General features: G+C 45.6%; 2 protein-coding genes across 4 annotated transcripts in view; one reads left to right on the plus strand and one right to left on the minus strand.

Annotated features, from left to right (window-relative positions):
- Positions 1-215: 215 nt before the first annotated feature.
- On the minus strand, positions 216-6,012 carry LOC118506519 (pre-mRNA 3' end processing protein WDR33). The gene is made up of 7 exons (XM_036043757.1): positions 5,040-6,012; positions 4,690-4,959; positions 4,404-4,555; positions 2,698-2,922; positions 2,400-2,633; positions 1,790-2,334; positions 216-1,719 (listed from the first exon to the last, which is right to left on the minus strand). The coding sequence occupies exons 1-7, from the start codon at positions 5,310-5,312 to the stop codon at positions 623-625; spliced, it is 2,796 nt and encodes a 931-aa protein (XP_035899650.1). The 5' UTR covers positions 5,313-6,012; the 3' UTR covers positions 216-622.
- Positions 6,013-6,537: 525 nt separating this feature from the next.
- LOC118506527 (putative uncharacterized protein DDB_G0291608) overlaps positions 6,538-16,177 on the plus strand; it is a 61,950-nt gene continuing 52,310 nt past the window's right edge. For 2 of the 3 annotated variants that reach the window (XM_036043781.1, XM_036043782.1), the window contains exon 1: positions 6,538-6,758. The gene's annotated coding sequence lies outside the window, so the exon portion shown is untranslated. Of the gene's footprint in view, positions 7,658-16,177 lie in introns of all 3 variants that reach the window. The other variant, XM_036043780.1, reaches the window with a different exon arrangement.

Consider the following 16,177-nt stretch of genomic DNA (forward strand, 5'->3'; position numbering starts at 1 on the left):
ATTATTTGTGATAAAAATGATTAACAGGTTACTAATTTATTTATTTCGCTAAATTAAACTTTTTTTGAAAGTCAGCATGAAACAGCTCAAAGCATTTAGAGCATCTACCAGCGCTCGCCATAATTGGCAGTGTTGCCAGATACAGCAAGCGCGTCTATTTTGAATTAAACCGCTCTTTTGATCCAACTTTTCGTTTCAAAACTGCCGACAAGTAATTCAATTTAGAACTCGTTTAATAATTTTCTCACCTCTTAAATCGTTTGACACAATTCCACTGCTGTTGCTAACATCATCTCATTCATTTAAAACCGTGCTATCAATTTATCCATTCCTAGGTTTTATCTCACGGCCACGGCGAAACTATCCTTGAAGATCTGCCGTTCATGCAGACTCATCTTCTTTATTGGCTCTATCCGCTACTATTGGGAACAGTCATTTGTACATGGGGACTTAGAGCATACTTTTTCTTAAATGCTAACTTTTTCTATGAATACACGTCCTTCTCGCCGTATGCAACAATCACACACACAATCATACACATGCCCCATCATCTTCCCACCCATTCCATGCGTACAACCTTCTACCGAGGTACGAGGCACGGCACACGCAAAAGTGAGGTTTCCTAGTTTCTTCGCCTTCCAAACCCACGATCCCTTCGACCACCACCACCTCGATCGTCCCGGAAATCTCTACCACCGCCTCCCCGATTCCTGTGATTGCCTCCCCTATGATTCCCACCGCCTTCGTTGCGCATCCAATCCGATTCATTCCGATTGAATTCGTTCCTATGATTGCCGCCGCCGGCGTTATGGTTGTTGTTGTTTGGAAAGCCTCCACCATCGTCCTCATTCTGGCCACCCATCATCGCGAATGGATTCGGATTGCCGAATGGTGGCGGCGGTCCACCCGGGATCGGTGGTGGTGGTCGCTGTAGATTAAATGCGTCCATCGCTCGACCACCGTCATCATCACCGCCAAACCCACCGAACGGAGGCATCCCACCCGGATGCTGATTCCCACCACCACCACTATTGTTTGGCATCTGCCACGGTGCCAAACCGTGCATACCGGGCGGCGGTCCTGGTGGCAGATCATTATCATATTCCGGCATCCACTGCCCGTTGCTGTTGGTGTTTTGACTAAGGGGCGTATCGGATCGTATGGCCGACGAAGATGTGGGTGGTTCCACGATCATCACCGAATCATCGTTGTCCTCCTCGTCCCAGTTGCGATCATTGTACTCTTTCCAGATCTTTTTATCCTCCTCGAGGTCACGCTTTTCGCGGTGCTTTTCCCGTCCCGCCTTCCAGCTGTTTCGAGTGGCCGCAATATCGACCGGATCGCTCGTATTGAACTCTACCGTTATCGGTGGATTTACGTCGAGCTGCAGCAGCGACGGAAGCTTCGGATCGAACGTAAGATCATCCTTCGACCGTGATCCGGCCGCATCTTCCATCGAATGGAGCGAATCACGCGATTGCTCCGGAGGATCCACAATGAACGGTAGCGGACCGTAAAAGAACTTTGGCTCCACGTCGACTCTCGCCCGTTTGGCTGGCGGTTTGGGAGGTTGGTCTCCGTCATCCCCGTTCGCAGACGATGGGTCCGGTTCGGCGATCGGTGGGAATATGTCATGCAGCTCCGGAATGCCACCCTGCTCGATGAATCGATTCAGCGCTTCCGTTCCTTCGCTGATTGCTTGCTCTAGTGGACTGTCCGCTGGTGGGAAGCAAAACAGAAGGTATTTGAGTTATTTATTTTCCTTAAAATTGTACCACACGCTACTTACGTATCACCGCGATCGTACGCTCGTACAGCGAAATGGCGGTCGGGAGCGGTTTCTTCGGCGCAGCCGGCCCACTGTCGACGATCTGCGAGATCACCTCCTTAATTTCTTCCGCCGTCGTCGAATGATCGTCCAGCTTGCTCGATTCGTTCCACTGGGCCTGGAAGTTGCGCGGGATCGGCTTGCTGTACGGTATCTTCTTCTCGCGCATCTTCTCATTAAAGCTGTTCAGGTTCAGATCCAACCCCGGAATCGGACCCGCCTCCTTCGTCGCAATGCTTTCCACAATGTCCACCTTATCCTCCGGACCCATGCCCGGGATGACGATGTGCTCCTCCAGCTCGCACTCGTCCAACCCGGCCAAGCTGGCGGGCAGCGTGTTGAGATTGTACTTGTCACGCATCTGATCGCCGGGTCGATTGCGCGTCCAGAACTTGACCGTGTGATCGTTCGAGCCCGAGCAGAGTATGTGCCCGAGCGGATGCCATGCCAGCGTCCAGACGATGCTGTCGTGCGCCATATCGATGCTGCCAACCTCTTTGTCCGTACTGCAACGAGATATAAGGACCGTTAGAAAACGAATATAGTTGCGAACGTTGTATCTTACACTTACCCGACGTTCCAGAACAGGATCGACCCATCGGACCCACCCGAAGCGAACAAACCCTCGTGGATCGGATGCCACGATACGGCACTCGCTTCCTTCTTGTGGCCACGAAACACCTGCACCTCTTCGCTGAGGTTTCGCAGATCGAACAGCTTCAACAGGTGGTCCCGGGAGGCCGTTACCAGCCAGTTGCCGTTATCGTTCCACTTCAAATCCATCACCGTCGATTTGTGGGCATGTCTACGGATGGGAAAATTATTCATTACTATCCTTCAGCGAATTCTCCGACTCCTATTTTCCTTACAGTGTAGCAAGCGCCTGGCCGCACTTGGGATCCCACAGCTTGATCGGTTGCTGGTTGTCCTTACTGCCGGACACGATCAGCGCCTTCTGCGGGTGCCAATGAACACACTTCACGTCCGCACCGTGCCCACGCAGCACCCGTTCCTCCTGGCAGCGCAGGAAATCCCACACCCGCACCGTACCGTCATCGCTGCAGCTCGCAAACTTTGCATCGGAAGGACTGAAACTGTTTCGGCGTCGCGCGAAACAAGATGCCGGAAACGGAAACGGAAACAGAACAGGAAGTGGGACAGATAGTACCCAAGGAAAGAATGGTTAATATTGACTCCACTAATGACTCGACACTTCCTATGCTGATAATATCCTGATTGCATCGCTAAGTATCACCGGTACGGCTGCTGTTGGCCAGAAGAGCATAAAGTGGGTAACATGTCCTTCACAACCGTCGATCATCATAGATTTTATTTGCACAAGCTCTTGCTTTTTATTGGAATGGAAGAATCGTTTTTTTCTGATGGAAAAGGCACTTGAGAGCAAAACCGGTCACATCTTTCAAAAATAAAGAAACGAAAATCAGGAGCAGTAAGTAGCACAAACACAAATTCGGGTTTTTTCTCGGTTTTACTCGGAGTTCGCGAGGGCGCGAAATCGAACCAAACGAGCTTTGAACCGATACTTTATTCAGCTAATTTTCACTGTACAAAGCATAGAGATAGAGTGGGCGCGAGGCCGCCGAGTGGCACTGGAATGAGTATATTTCGTTTTTTTTGCTTAAATCCCTTTTCCTTTAAACAAACTCACTTTATTTGAAACATATTTTCATGATTCGATGTTCGTGTTAAAAAACGTAGCGTTTTTTTTTTACTTGTTGTTGTCGTTATTATTTATTTCGTTTCGGTTTTTGGTTTTATTCGTTTCCGTCGGTTTCATTTGCGGGAACGAAAAGGGCAAACAGTTTATTTTTACTTTACAATATCACATGCTTTCTTGAAAAAGGCCGGCAGTGTTTGTGGTTTGCGTTCCCAGGGGAACCTTTTTATGCTAGAAGTTAGTTAAATTTATTGATTTATTTACTTCATTTTTCAGGTACTATATACGATGCAATCCAAATTTCAGATGCTCCTGATGTAAGAAGGCATCGTGCGCATACATGCCCAGTACAAAAAGGACACTGGTAAATGTGATGCTAAGCGGTAAACAAAACAAACAATAGATAACGTATCACAGACTCGAGTGCTGTACGGTTCTGCTTGGGTTAGAAATAAAATTGTACAGAAAAAACAACAAAAAATTCGAAGAGCGTTTCAAGAATATAATCATTTTCTTGTACTCGTCTATGTGGCATCTAATTGACTTCATCAATCAATCTCCACGGTTTAGGCAATAAAAAGCATTACTTTTCTTTTCCACAATGTATCGCTTTTCAAACTTAACATTGAACGAGGGCAGAAAAGGAAAGATTGTGAAGAGACAAATAGAAAGAGAGAGAGATAAGGTATACTTAGTCGAATGAGCAATGGCAGGTATATTAGCAGCATGAAAGCGGCCACCAACGTCGATTGCACCCGTCGTGCCCTTGTGAGAAGCCGTAACTGCAACCCAAAGTGGCAACGCCTGATGCCTGCGACCGATGGTTTCGTGCAGATTGTGGTCGTGATGATTGTGGTACTGCTACTGCTGCCGATGTGACTGCACCGATTGCTGTACCTGATTCCGCGTATCGGATCCTTGTGCGCCTGGAACATCTTCACGTTGTTCATGTTCGACTGCCAGTACTTGACGAACCCGCCGTGATCGCCCGTTACCATCCAGTTGTCGTTGTGTGACCATACCATCGTTCGCACCGAGACATCGTGTGCCTGCCGTGGTGGATAAGCACCAGCAATAGAAAGAGAGAAACGAACAAATGGAATTACATTAATACAAACGCTCATGTATAGCAGATTGATTCCCAAACGAAACCGGTCAAACAGTACGGTCACCCCTACCCTACCTGTAGAATCGTCTCGAAGTTAAACATAAGCCCGTTCCACAGCGTAAACTCGCCGGAACTTGCGCCCGTAATTAACCGGCGTCCTTCCGGAGTCCAGGCAAGCGTGAAGATTGGACAACGCATCTTGTTCGTTGCCGTCTTGACGAAACGCGTGGTGACCGCATTGCTCGGATTGTCCATGTAGCTTGGCGGAGGCAACAGTTCGGGAATGTAGATGCTTTCCGGCTGCAGGGCACGTCTGTCCCGATGGTCCCGTTGCCAGGTGCGGCACTGTGGGATACAACAAGAAATAGGATTACTATGGCATCGTAAGAAGAACCTGATCCCCAAACCCATCCGCGGTCACCTACCTCGAGCGCCTTAATGATGGAAGCATTGTAGTCCACCGTTTTACGCATAACCGACTTCCGGAGCCGCTTGCCATCGAAGTCATCCTGCGACATGGGTCCGCTGCCTCGAAAGCCATTGAAGTGGTGGTACGGTTTGTGGTGGTAGAAATTGAACTGCTGCTTAGGAGGCTGTGGATGCTGGTAGCTTAGGATACGGTTAATGGGTGGCGGATTGGCGAAATGTTGCTGCGACGGTGCCGCATCGACGGCCGGTGGTGGCTGTGAGAATTCCATTCCGGAACTCCGGAATCGGTCACGGCAGGTAGTGGAATGATCTCCGACGGAACCAGCTCAAACACACACACACGCACACTTAATAACTGGATACAAGAGCTTGCGGATCAAGGATTATTCTGCGGAACACACAATGATCTGGCCACGGCGGTAAGTAACTGCGCACTATTTACACACCAAGCTACCGTACTGCCACATACTGCACATTGACCAACACGGAACTGTATCCGTGGTAGGTAGAAGAAAAAAAAAGCACACACTGGTTCACTTTCTAGCACGCGGCGGTCTGGGCAACAACGCTTCCAACAGAGCACACTAACTTTATTCCGATTGGGAGTGAAAAAGATGATAACACAACGATCAACACGGTAACCAAATCAATGGATTCTATATGTTGCTTGCATTATCTGCACGTCGTCTACCGAAAGAGGTACGGCCGTCCCCGCAGTAACGCAGCTCCGTCCGGGAACTTCTTGTTTGCACTGTTGCTTGCTTTCGTTGCACTCGGGCCGGGATATGCCTACTGGAGTTCGATCTACCGGGAACTTATTTCGCAACAAATTTACTAAAAGAATGAAAGTAGCTAAACTCTCTCGGCTGGGTAATATTCCCTGTTCCGCTTTGTGCACAGGTGAATGTTACGCGTGATTTCTGCGGCCAACCATTTTTCTGACGGCGTTTGACAACCGACTCGTGCACAGTGGGACGCTTCGATCGCGGGCGCGCACATTCGGATGACATGTGATAGAGAAATGGCCATTTTTTGGTGATAAATTATTATTTTTTTAAAATAATTTTTGGTATGCAATTTTAAATGATGGAAACATTAGAAGAGGTTTTGTGTGACTGTGCTTTCAGTTTTTGTTACCAGAAACATCATTTATCATTGTTTTCCTTTCGTTGCGAGCCGTTTTTTGTAGTCGAAAAATGAGCAAATGTGTGTCCATAATGCACTATGGGACTAGCAATCGGAAATAAGTTTGGGCAATCATATTCCAATAAAATCTTTTTCTTCTGATGTAGATGGGCAATTATTAAAATTTTTGGATCCATATTTTAATATTTTACTGACACTTATGATTTTAATCGAATGATTCGCACATGGTTCATATCGGCTTATTTACGCTAAAACTTGGGGCGACTATAGCACAGACGAAGCATTTCCATAGACCACCACATAATGTGCCGTTCGACGGTGTCTCGCTTTTATTTTCCACCACTGCTGCTCATTCATTGTTATACTTCGGAAGAAGCAACAACATTGGAGCACCGTCGGACTGCAGAAGAAAAAGTTTGTTCATACACATATTACACTATTCCATGTCCATATTTGTTAACACATTTTAGTGCCGTGCCCGGAAAACCACAGGCATGCGTGCAGTCTTTCCTCGCACAACACAAATTCTTCTGCGATAGCTCCCAATGGTGACTTCTTATCCGCGTTTGGTGTGTATCCGCCTGTGTGTGCAATTGTTCGTTTTCGCGTACGCGTGTGTGTGTGTGTGTGGGACTGGGTGTGTGTTTAGTGGGACGATAAGTGGTTTATAAATTATTGTCGTAGCTGGGTAATTGCGCTAAGGCTGTTTGTAGTACGGAAAAGAAATTGGAAGAAAAACATCTAGAAGGTTGTGTTGTTGTTGTGGGTGCGGGTGCGTTTGTCTGTGTGTGAATAGTTTTTAAGTGAGAAAAAGATTCCATTATTATGTACGAAATATTATGGTGGATTCCTGTTGTTGCATCGTCATCCTAGAGCTACGGTGGGATGTACGCTTTGTGAGAGTGTGTGTGAGTGTGTATAAGTTGATGATGTGTGTTGCTGCTTCGATAGAGAATGTTTCGCTATGCATGGTACGAATGATTTTCTATTGCGTTCTGGTGAAAAGCTATCACTGTTTTTCTTCACTCGTTCTGTCCTGTCCACGCCCTTACAACCAACAGGGTAGTAGCAGCGAAACGGGGATGTTGGGTGCTTAAAGTGTTTGTGTGTGTATGTGTGTTTTGTGCCGCCGTAACGGAAGTCGATTGAAACGCAGTCGGCCGTGCAAATCGAGAAAAAAAGGGAAATGTGTACAGGGTGACCAAAGAACCAGCAAGAGGGAAATGTGCTTAAGGGTAGGGGCGGAGGACCCCCTCGTTGCCACCTCAACATCCGGCCCCCAGCAACACAACTCCCAGCCAGCAGCAGCTCCCCTGGAGTCTACTCTCGCTCACAACAACCTCACTACACCATACGCAACGAGCGAGCGAGCGAGCGAACAAACGAACGAACGGGAGAAGCAATAGAAGGTTCCGGATGGTGTCACGATGGTGTCAGGGCGGCGCGCAGTTGGTGGAACCGAGTGGAAGTGAGTTTTAATCATGTTTATATGAGTACCGCTGCTACGTCTAACCCAGCACAGCCAGACATCATCACCTTTCCCACCCTCATGCATTGCGCTTCTCTCCCCTTTCAACACAAAAAGCAAACGATTAACCATACAACCAACACCATCATCATTCCGTCATACGGGGCCGCGAGCTTCGGTATTTTCTCAGCGTTAAATAATGATGAGCTGCGACGACGTTCAGAACAAAAACATTGGTCGGGGGAGGTGGTGGAAGAGGGAGACCATCTCTTTTCGCCAATCAAAGCAACTAGGGTGCACACACACACGTGCATTCAGACAGGGAAGCCCTTGTGTTCCGAGCTAAGGGTGTGTGTGCGCACGTGCGCCCTACGCGTTGTGTCATTGGATGTGGGGGTGAATGTTGTGCGCGCAGAGGAAGATACGTATGTGTGCGGCCTCTGTTCATATTGTAATTTATTTTCAGGCCCACCACTGAAGGGCCTTCTATTTCCGCGAGCGCACACATACACACAGCCGTTTGCACCCCATGGACACACGCACACGTGCAATAGTACACACGATACAGTGTGATTCATTGTTGGGTCGCAGCTCTTTGTGCCAAGGATAAACTGTTTGCGTGTGTGTGTGTGTCCGTGCATGTGTACGCAACATTTACTTGGCGTGTTTACTTTATGATTGTTGGAATTGTGATGATTAGATGTTGCATTGGACGACGTTTGAGCTGTACTAGCTCGAGCAGTGCGTTTCTCACGTCGTTTTAGAGTTTCCAACGCTATGTTCTATTGTTTGAACACTGTGGCAGTTCACGTACCGAAAGTGTAGCAAAATCTATGTGTGGAAAAACAATGTCCCATATGTGACGCGTATGTGCAGTACGTTGAAATGACATCCAAGAAAGAAGCCGCCGGTAACAAAGCAACCATTGTGCTTTTCTGATCATGGAGCGCATATTTGCAGCATGAAAAAAAACATAGTTGGCATTGGGAGTAAATAACAAAAACAGAGTAAACAGCAACGACTCCACCACAATCGTCACGCGAAAGTAAAATGAATCCCCGTCTCCCGAATAGTGAAAGAGACGGCTTCTAATTGCGGAAAATCGGCAAAAGGGGGAAACAAAAAGGGCCGCCGTGTGTGAGATATCGTGTAGCAAAAACAGAAACGACGGAAATTCCATTGGCATCATCGCGCTCGCCTGTGTGTGTGTGCGTGTTTTCTTTGTTCGCGTTTTCATTCTGTTTTTGGGGCGTTTTATGCTTCTTCCGCCTTACCTCACTCCCATCTACCCTACACCACAATTCATGTTTCAGTTTTCAGACGGCAAACGAGCACGATGAAGCGATGACGGCATTCATGATTACATCCAGAGCCCCTCCCCAGCCCGCAGTATATTTATTCGTGGCTCCTCCATTGTTTTGTTTTTTCCTTTTCGTTTTCGTTTTCGTTTTTTTTCTGTGGATATGCACGGCTGACTAAAAGAAGGGGGGTTTTGTGTAGCCATGAAAGCACGAAAAGAAAATCGAAAAAACTACCCTGCTTAAGCGTGGAGAGAAACATAATAAGAGCGAAAGAGAGAGAGGGAAACCTCCGAAATGGAGACACGCGAAGAATAGTGAGAGTTTGCATTTTCGTCTAATGTTTTCATGTTCCGCATCTTCTCGAACCCACGGTGACCGCTTTTCCCCACTCTAAGCCGGTCAAAGCACCATGCAGTTGATTACTCCATCGCTAATGGTGCAGCTCCCCGCTGCTAGCGCCAACCACTCTGGGGCCCGTGAGCTTTTGTTTCATTTACAGGGTTTCCGAGAAGAACTAACGATGTGCGAGCCATTTCTGGGCAAAGGCTAGGTTGAAGTAAACAACTGCCAGGTAGAACTGGCGATCTGTTGCCCTTTCTGGACTATGGCCAAGTTGAACTAGACACAGGCTAGGTTGAAGTGGACGATGGCCAGGTTGAACTGAAATGTCAAATTTGAAACAATTGCTGAAGCGTTCGCAAACGGTTGGGGTAACGCTTGATTTTAAAAAATATTTAAAAAATGACCGGTAAAACCATATTATTTGTAATAATTTTGTAAAGGATATTAATTGAAGAGAACGCTTCAATTGCAACGTAGCTCGTATGTAATTATAAAATTATTGTTTACAGCTCTTTGAGCATGTTTCAATGCTCAAAAATATTTTTTTTGTAATGTTATTTTTGCTTTCCAAGTGCAGTGTAATTGAGCAATATACGCTAAATTTAGGTGAGTTCAATAAATATAATATCTTTAAGCAAGCCATTGCAAATTCTAAAGCTCAAAGCGCATTAAATAATAATATTATAATTACATACGAGCTGCGTTGCAATTGAAGCGTTCTTTTCTATTAATATCCTTTAAAAAAAATTATTACAAATAATATGGTTTTTACCGGTCATTTTTTTAAATATTTTTTAAAATTAAGCGTTACCTCAACCATTTGCGAACGCTTCAGCAATTGTTTCAAATTTGACATTTCAGTTCAACCTGGCCATCGTCCACTTCAACCTAGCCTGTGTCTAGTTCAACTTGGCCATAGTCCAGAAAGGGCAACAGATCGCCAGTTCTACCTGGCAGTTGTTTACTTCAACCTAGCCTTTGCCCAGAAATGGCTCGCACATCGTTAGTTCTTCTCAGAAACCCTGTAAGATTGAAAGCGAAAATGGTCGTAACCACCATGTCGTGGATGGCAAAGCATAAACCCTCCCTCCGTAGCCGTAGATAGTAGTTTCCCAAAGGAAACCAAAATGTGGGTGAGGGTGGTGGATTGCTAAAAACAAAAGCTTCACGGCAAAAATCGCGTGCCGTAGCATTATTCTAGCATAACCATCTTTTGAAAAAAAAAAAACACAAACACAGTCACAAGCTATGTGATTTTATGTGCCTCAGTTCTGTTGTTGTTATCTGCTTTTGGATTGGGGTTTGGTAGAGAGCACTCCATACAGGGTGCTCTGATGACAGTCGTAGCAAAAGTATAGCCTACTTTGATGAAAAGGGTCGAATTACAAACCGCACGCTGATACCCACATGCACTGGGAGGGTTTTACTTGTGTGCAATCGTCGTCAGCGATTGCTTTGTGTGATATGTGTGTGGGAGATATTTTCACAGCATCGTCCTCACACAACCAACCAACAAAGAACATTTCGGTTTCGATCAGTTTCAGTGGCGCCGTAATGATGATCTTTATTTCTGGTGTATCAAATAGCATTGCTGCTCATGCGGGGATCACACACGTGTAAGTTGTTGTTCAAATTCATCTCGGTTGCTTATTTGTTGCGAGCTGGTAGTGGTTGTGTTTTGTTTGTGTGATGGCCCTTTTTCACATCTAAAATTGTTCTAACACGTGAGGGAATGTCGTTCTGTTACGGCAGCAACGATCGGCCCCTGGCGATGGTGTTCGAGAATCGTTCGAGAAAACGTCATTGTGGAACGTTTCGATCTGATGTCCACCGGGGCTGAAAAATAGTTAGAATAGTTTAGAATCACTGCTAAGACCTTGGATATTGACCACCGCCAGATCCGATCACTCTAACTGTCGTTCGGACAACCCGGACAGGGTATCGAATCCCTTCCGGATTTCTACCGTGTTCAGGTATTCACGTCATTGAGCCTCATTATGGATAAATTGGATACGTCAAACGAATTTCAGTTTCGATTTAGAGCTATTTTGAAACATTTTGCAATGATTCAGGATTGATTCAAAACGACACCTGAAAACTTTGGCGAAGCTTTGGGCACATTTCCATGCATGGCTATTTTTCATTTGATGCTGAAAAGCTTATTTATCCATAGTGTAAATAGGATACTTTTGCTCATTATGCAGTCAAAACTAATAGCTCACACTCAACGGCTATAGGTAATTTAAGTCATTTAACCCAGCATTGGCAGGCCAAAATTGCAGCCCTATTCTTTTGACATTTGAACCTAACTGTACCATACTTTCCATTCAATCAAATGTTCTGACCATACATCCTTTTGCTGTGGTTTGAGTTTTTCTTAAAGCACTGGTGGAGCAATTTAAAATTGATTAAAAAGCCCCGAGGAAAGAGCGCAAACGCTATCTGTAATATAAATTTTATTGTGCGAAACATTCCTTTGTGCGTTACCCTACCTGGTAGGGGAAACTGCTTCGAAACAATGAGCTACAATCCGACAGTTTCCATCGCTCACCGACAATTACCCTGCTGGGCGAACCTGGGCATCAACTTAAACAAAAACATATATGAGCCAAAACCCTCTGGAGAAAGGCCAAAACTCCTCCACGTATACGAGGTTTTGGATGGGAACCTCGAACGCACGCGCATGTTCTTCCCGTTCTGTGTACGTAAGCGTTCCCCGGTTTTGGCAAAGCCTTTTGATGTGCTTCGGTGTACAATGGTGCCTGCCGCTCAACGTCAAACTAACTCACCGCGCCTCAATGGCCCCCGGAACCCAGTGGTCGAAGGAACTTTGTCTTTATGTGCTAGCTTCGGCTAGCACACCTCGACCTGAAACGAGGTACGGTATGAAAATAAAAGTTTTTCACCGGCACACCCAGAAGATTGTATCGGATTTTCCTGTTGGTCCCGAGGTCGTGGTTTGGGGAGAGGGAGGGTGCTGGGTAAAGTTTGCGATTAGTTTTTCCACCGTTGGAAATAAATTCTAGCTTGCACGGTGTTTGAGAGACGACCGAGAAGGTGGTCGTCGTCCTATCTGTCAAGAGCATAACGGTTAGACATTAGACGAACCCCGTCATTGTTGTTTGGCCATGTTTTAGAAGAATTCCTGGAATCAAGTCTTTGAAGCAGGGTAAAGAAAAACAATGTACGAAGCAAGCGGAGAGCATAATTAATTAACCATATTAGTGATAGAGCAGTTTATTGTTTTCCATTCGAATTCTATATGGCGAACATCCCAAATGATTTCGAAAAAGTCATCAATGTGGTTTTATACGGCGGCCGAATTTGATACCTTCTTCTCATCAGCACTCATCGCCCTGTGAAAAAAACACTTTGTGTTGTGTTGGATTTAGCTCTGTTTATTTTCTATTTATAATTGAACCGAAACAATGTTCAAAGCTCGGTTTCGGCGGTTTGTGTGACGAAGCCGTCCTCCCGCTGAGAGCACTGTTCAACCTTCCAACACTCTAGGTGAGACGATGAAGGAAAACAGCAATGGCATTGAACGAGGACGAGAGAGAGAACTGAGCTGTATTTTGAGGGTTAGGAAAACAGCAGCTCTGAAATTGATTATGTTATGCTATGTGTCGTAGAATTCTTTTTTCCCTTTAATCTCGAATTATCTCCATCCTCATCTGTTGTATAGTAAAATCTAGATGCTTCGTAGGCTATGTTACTCGTCAGTTATGAAATGCTTTTTTAATCCTGCATACTTTGAATATACTAACCGCAAAAAAACATGTACAAAGTGTCCATCACAAGTCACGGAATCGCTCGTTAAACGTTCGCCTTGTACGGTCCAAATCGACGATTACCTCGAATTATCCGACGGACGAGAGGTGTTGCTGTGTCGCTCGCTCACTTTGTGTTTTTTGCTGACCATTCCGGAACGCTAAAGAAATTGAGATTTTTTACCGCTTCAAACCGAAGGACTGACCTGACTGGCGGGAGAAGGTAGATCTGCTTGAAGGTTAGCTAGTCTGTATTGATCCTTGCCTTTAAAGGGATGTTCTCGTGTTCATCCAAAGCTAGACTGATTTGCTTCAATAATCGTGGTGATCGTTATGTTTATGGCTGACTTTTTATTACCATATTGACTTCGTGGCTTAAGCGCTCTGGAAGATATAATGCAGAGCGGATCCAGTATCGTTTTATAGCTCATTGCTGTATTGCAAGTGACAGACAACGAATAGAATGCCCAGGACTTGGGTTAAAGAATCAAAGTACCTGGAGCAAATAAGGAAATGCAGCAGTGGAAGAGTTTCTTCCAATTTTATTGCACTTCTAGTGATTTATGGGATTTAATTTACTTCGCACATTCTTCTTAAGTTCAAATTGAAGCATGCGGAGTCCAACGTTTTTATTTGGTGCCATAATTGTTGGGGGTCCGGCAGTAGATACGTCAGCGGCGCCGGTCTTCACACGGCACGGGACCAGGGTTCAGATCCCATCTGGGCCGTTCTCATGGTGAGGACTATCAATAAGTCTAGTAAGCCAGAAATGGCAGGCATAACCTAAGAGATAGGTCGTTAAGCCAAGAAAGAAAAACAATTGTTGCTTTTCCCACCATCTTGATCCTAGTCTTTGCATTTGGACACATCCTTATGCCATGAGTCACACCTATATACCTACCAACTCCAAGGGCTGAAGCGTTGAAGCTGAGCTTTTTGTGGACATTCATGTCAGATGAAAAGCGTGGAGTGACTCACTGTACATTCCGCAACATTTAAATGCTATAAGTAGAGCACAGAGAAACCCCATTTCTTGTTAGACACTTGTTTTGTAGATTAAAGACCCTTATAAGTACACACATAAGCTTTACGCGCGGTGTTAGAAACCTTCCACCAGCGCACTCTAGGTAAGCAAACTCCATTTGCTATCAGACTGTTCAGATCATCCGGAGGAAGCGCAACAAAACGTGATCGAAGTACAAACGCGTAAGGGTTTTGCTGGTAAAAACACACACCAACAGTTGATGTCATCTACATCGCTGGAGTGTCTTGCCAAACAATAAGCACACAACAAACGCAGCAGAGTCATCGCCACGCCATCTACTGGAGGGCGGCTTCTCCAGCTGTAGCTGTGTAATTGTGAATACGTTAGTGTAGCCTTCGGAGCGTGATGACTGACGGCCACAGAAGGAAAGGGAAGTGGTTGACGAGCACAACGATGGGTAGGAGTCGGTGTGGAAGTAATGGTGGACTGTGGAAGTGGTGACTCGACTGCTGCTGCGGCGTCGCACACGTGTTTTACTATCGTAACACATTGGCGGTGTTCGCGCGTATCTATAAAAAACTAGCCAACCCCCTGTTGAACCGGTTGGTAACGGTGTTTAACGGAAATAGTGGAGTGTTTGGAAAACTAGTTTTTAAACCAACCACCTCATAATGCATAACCTGCGTCCGTGCTCGCATTCGATGTACTTTGTTTGAATTCCTTGCGTTAGGCCCCATTTTTGCACGAGCTCAAACCTAACAGTTTTAAAGTTTTCACTTTTATGCTATACCACGTGTTCGATCGCCGCCATGATGATGACTTCTGTTTCCCACTCATTTTTCGGTAACTTCTTAATTTGCAACCTTGGCTTTTGTGATCGTCATTCGGTTGGTATCGTTCGCCCCCCCGTCATAATTGCCGTACCTTTACGGGGCTATAATTTTGTTGTTTTTGAGTGTCCACCAACTCTGAGGATCCATCTTGCCTTCCGAAAAGGCTCGTCTGTGGATATTCTGCGAGTCATCCACAGAATCACCGATGACGATCGTTTTTATTGCTGGTGCCCGTTGTCCTTCCCTTGTCCTTGTTTCATTTTACGGTTGTAAGCAACAAAGCAAAAGACAAAAAATAAACCTTGTAAATATAAACGGTCAAGACTGCGAGTGTCCACGGTCGAGGTAGAGTAGAAGTTTCCCCGTCTCGTGGCAAGCTCCATCACACCGGTGAAACAATGACAGTTGTAAGAATGGGGAAGGCAGACACATCATAAAACTTCGGTTGACCGGTTTACTTTACCCCGTGCCTTTTGGCGGAACGGGGAGATTTAACCTTGCAAAAAGCACTGACACTGTTGCTTAACTCAAATCAAAATTAAACGCAGACAGATCGACACGGGGCTGTGACGGGTTGAAGATCAGCAGAGGGAGAGAGTCAGTCAGACGAATCGATGGACAGACAGACTCGCAATTTAGGCTCTGTGAATGAGTGGCTCGTGAATGAGCACAGCGGAACCTTCAACCACGTAGCTGGACCCACTTCACTTCGCCGGACATTCTAGTACAATTTTGTTTGCTCTCGAGTTGGCTCGTGGTGGTGGAGCTTTAGTATATTGCGTGTGGCTACGTTCGTGTACGTGTACGAGTCAGCACGACAAACATGTTGCCATCGGGAACATTCCGATATGGGATGGAGCGTTGCTCATCTGTATTAAGGTATGGTGAGTGCATCCATCTGTTGCGTTCTCGAGCTTTCCTTCGAGAAACACTCGTTGGCATTGCGATGGAAGATGATTTTTTGAGCAGGAAAAGTGAAATTGTTTTACCGATAGAATCGTCCTGATGGAATAGTGTTCGATGTATTGTGGAATCCAGGCTTCAAAAATGCTCCTAAGCGCCTGAAGTTATGCAAATGACGTGACAAAATCGTTCGAAAATACAAAATAGCCTTTATTGTCTTTTGAACTAGATTCATTGTTTTAACTATACATTTCCTTTAATAGTTACTAAACAGATTTGCTTGTAATGGGTTACGCACTCCCTCAAATTCAATTAAGTTCACATTTTGCTTTACTATTTAATATAATCTATGCTCATATCTTCTTCAACATTTTGTAGACAGTGCA

Source organism: Anopheles stephensi, chromosome 2 (assembly GCF_013141755.1).
Source record: "Anopheles stephensi strain Indian chromosome 2, UCI_ANSTEP_V1.0, whole genome shotgun sequence".
In the NCBI taxonomy this organism is placed as follows: Eukaryota; Metazoa; Arthropoda; class Insecta; order Diptera; family Culicidae; genus Anopheles; species Anopheles stephensi.

Bases quoted from the DNA above. Each gene is read 5' to 3' on its own strand.
- LOC118506519 (XM_036043757.1), bottom strand. From the start codon at position 5,312: ATGGAATTCTCACAGCCACCACCGGCCGTCGATGCGGCACCGTCGCAG. The intron at 4,960-5,039 runs GTAGGTGACCGC...TGTATCCCACAG, and splicing joins CCATCATTAAGGCGCTCGAG to TGCCGCACCTGGCAACGGGA. The intron at 4,556-4,689 runs GTAGGGTAGGGG...CCACCACGGCAG, and splicing joins ACTTCGAGACGATTCTACAG to GCACACGATGTCTCGGTGCG.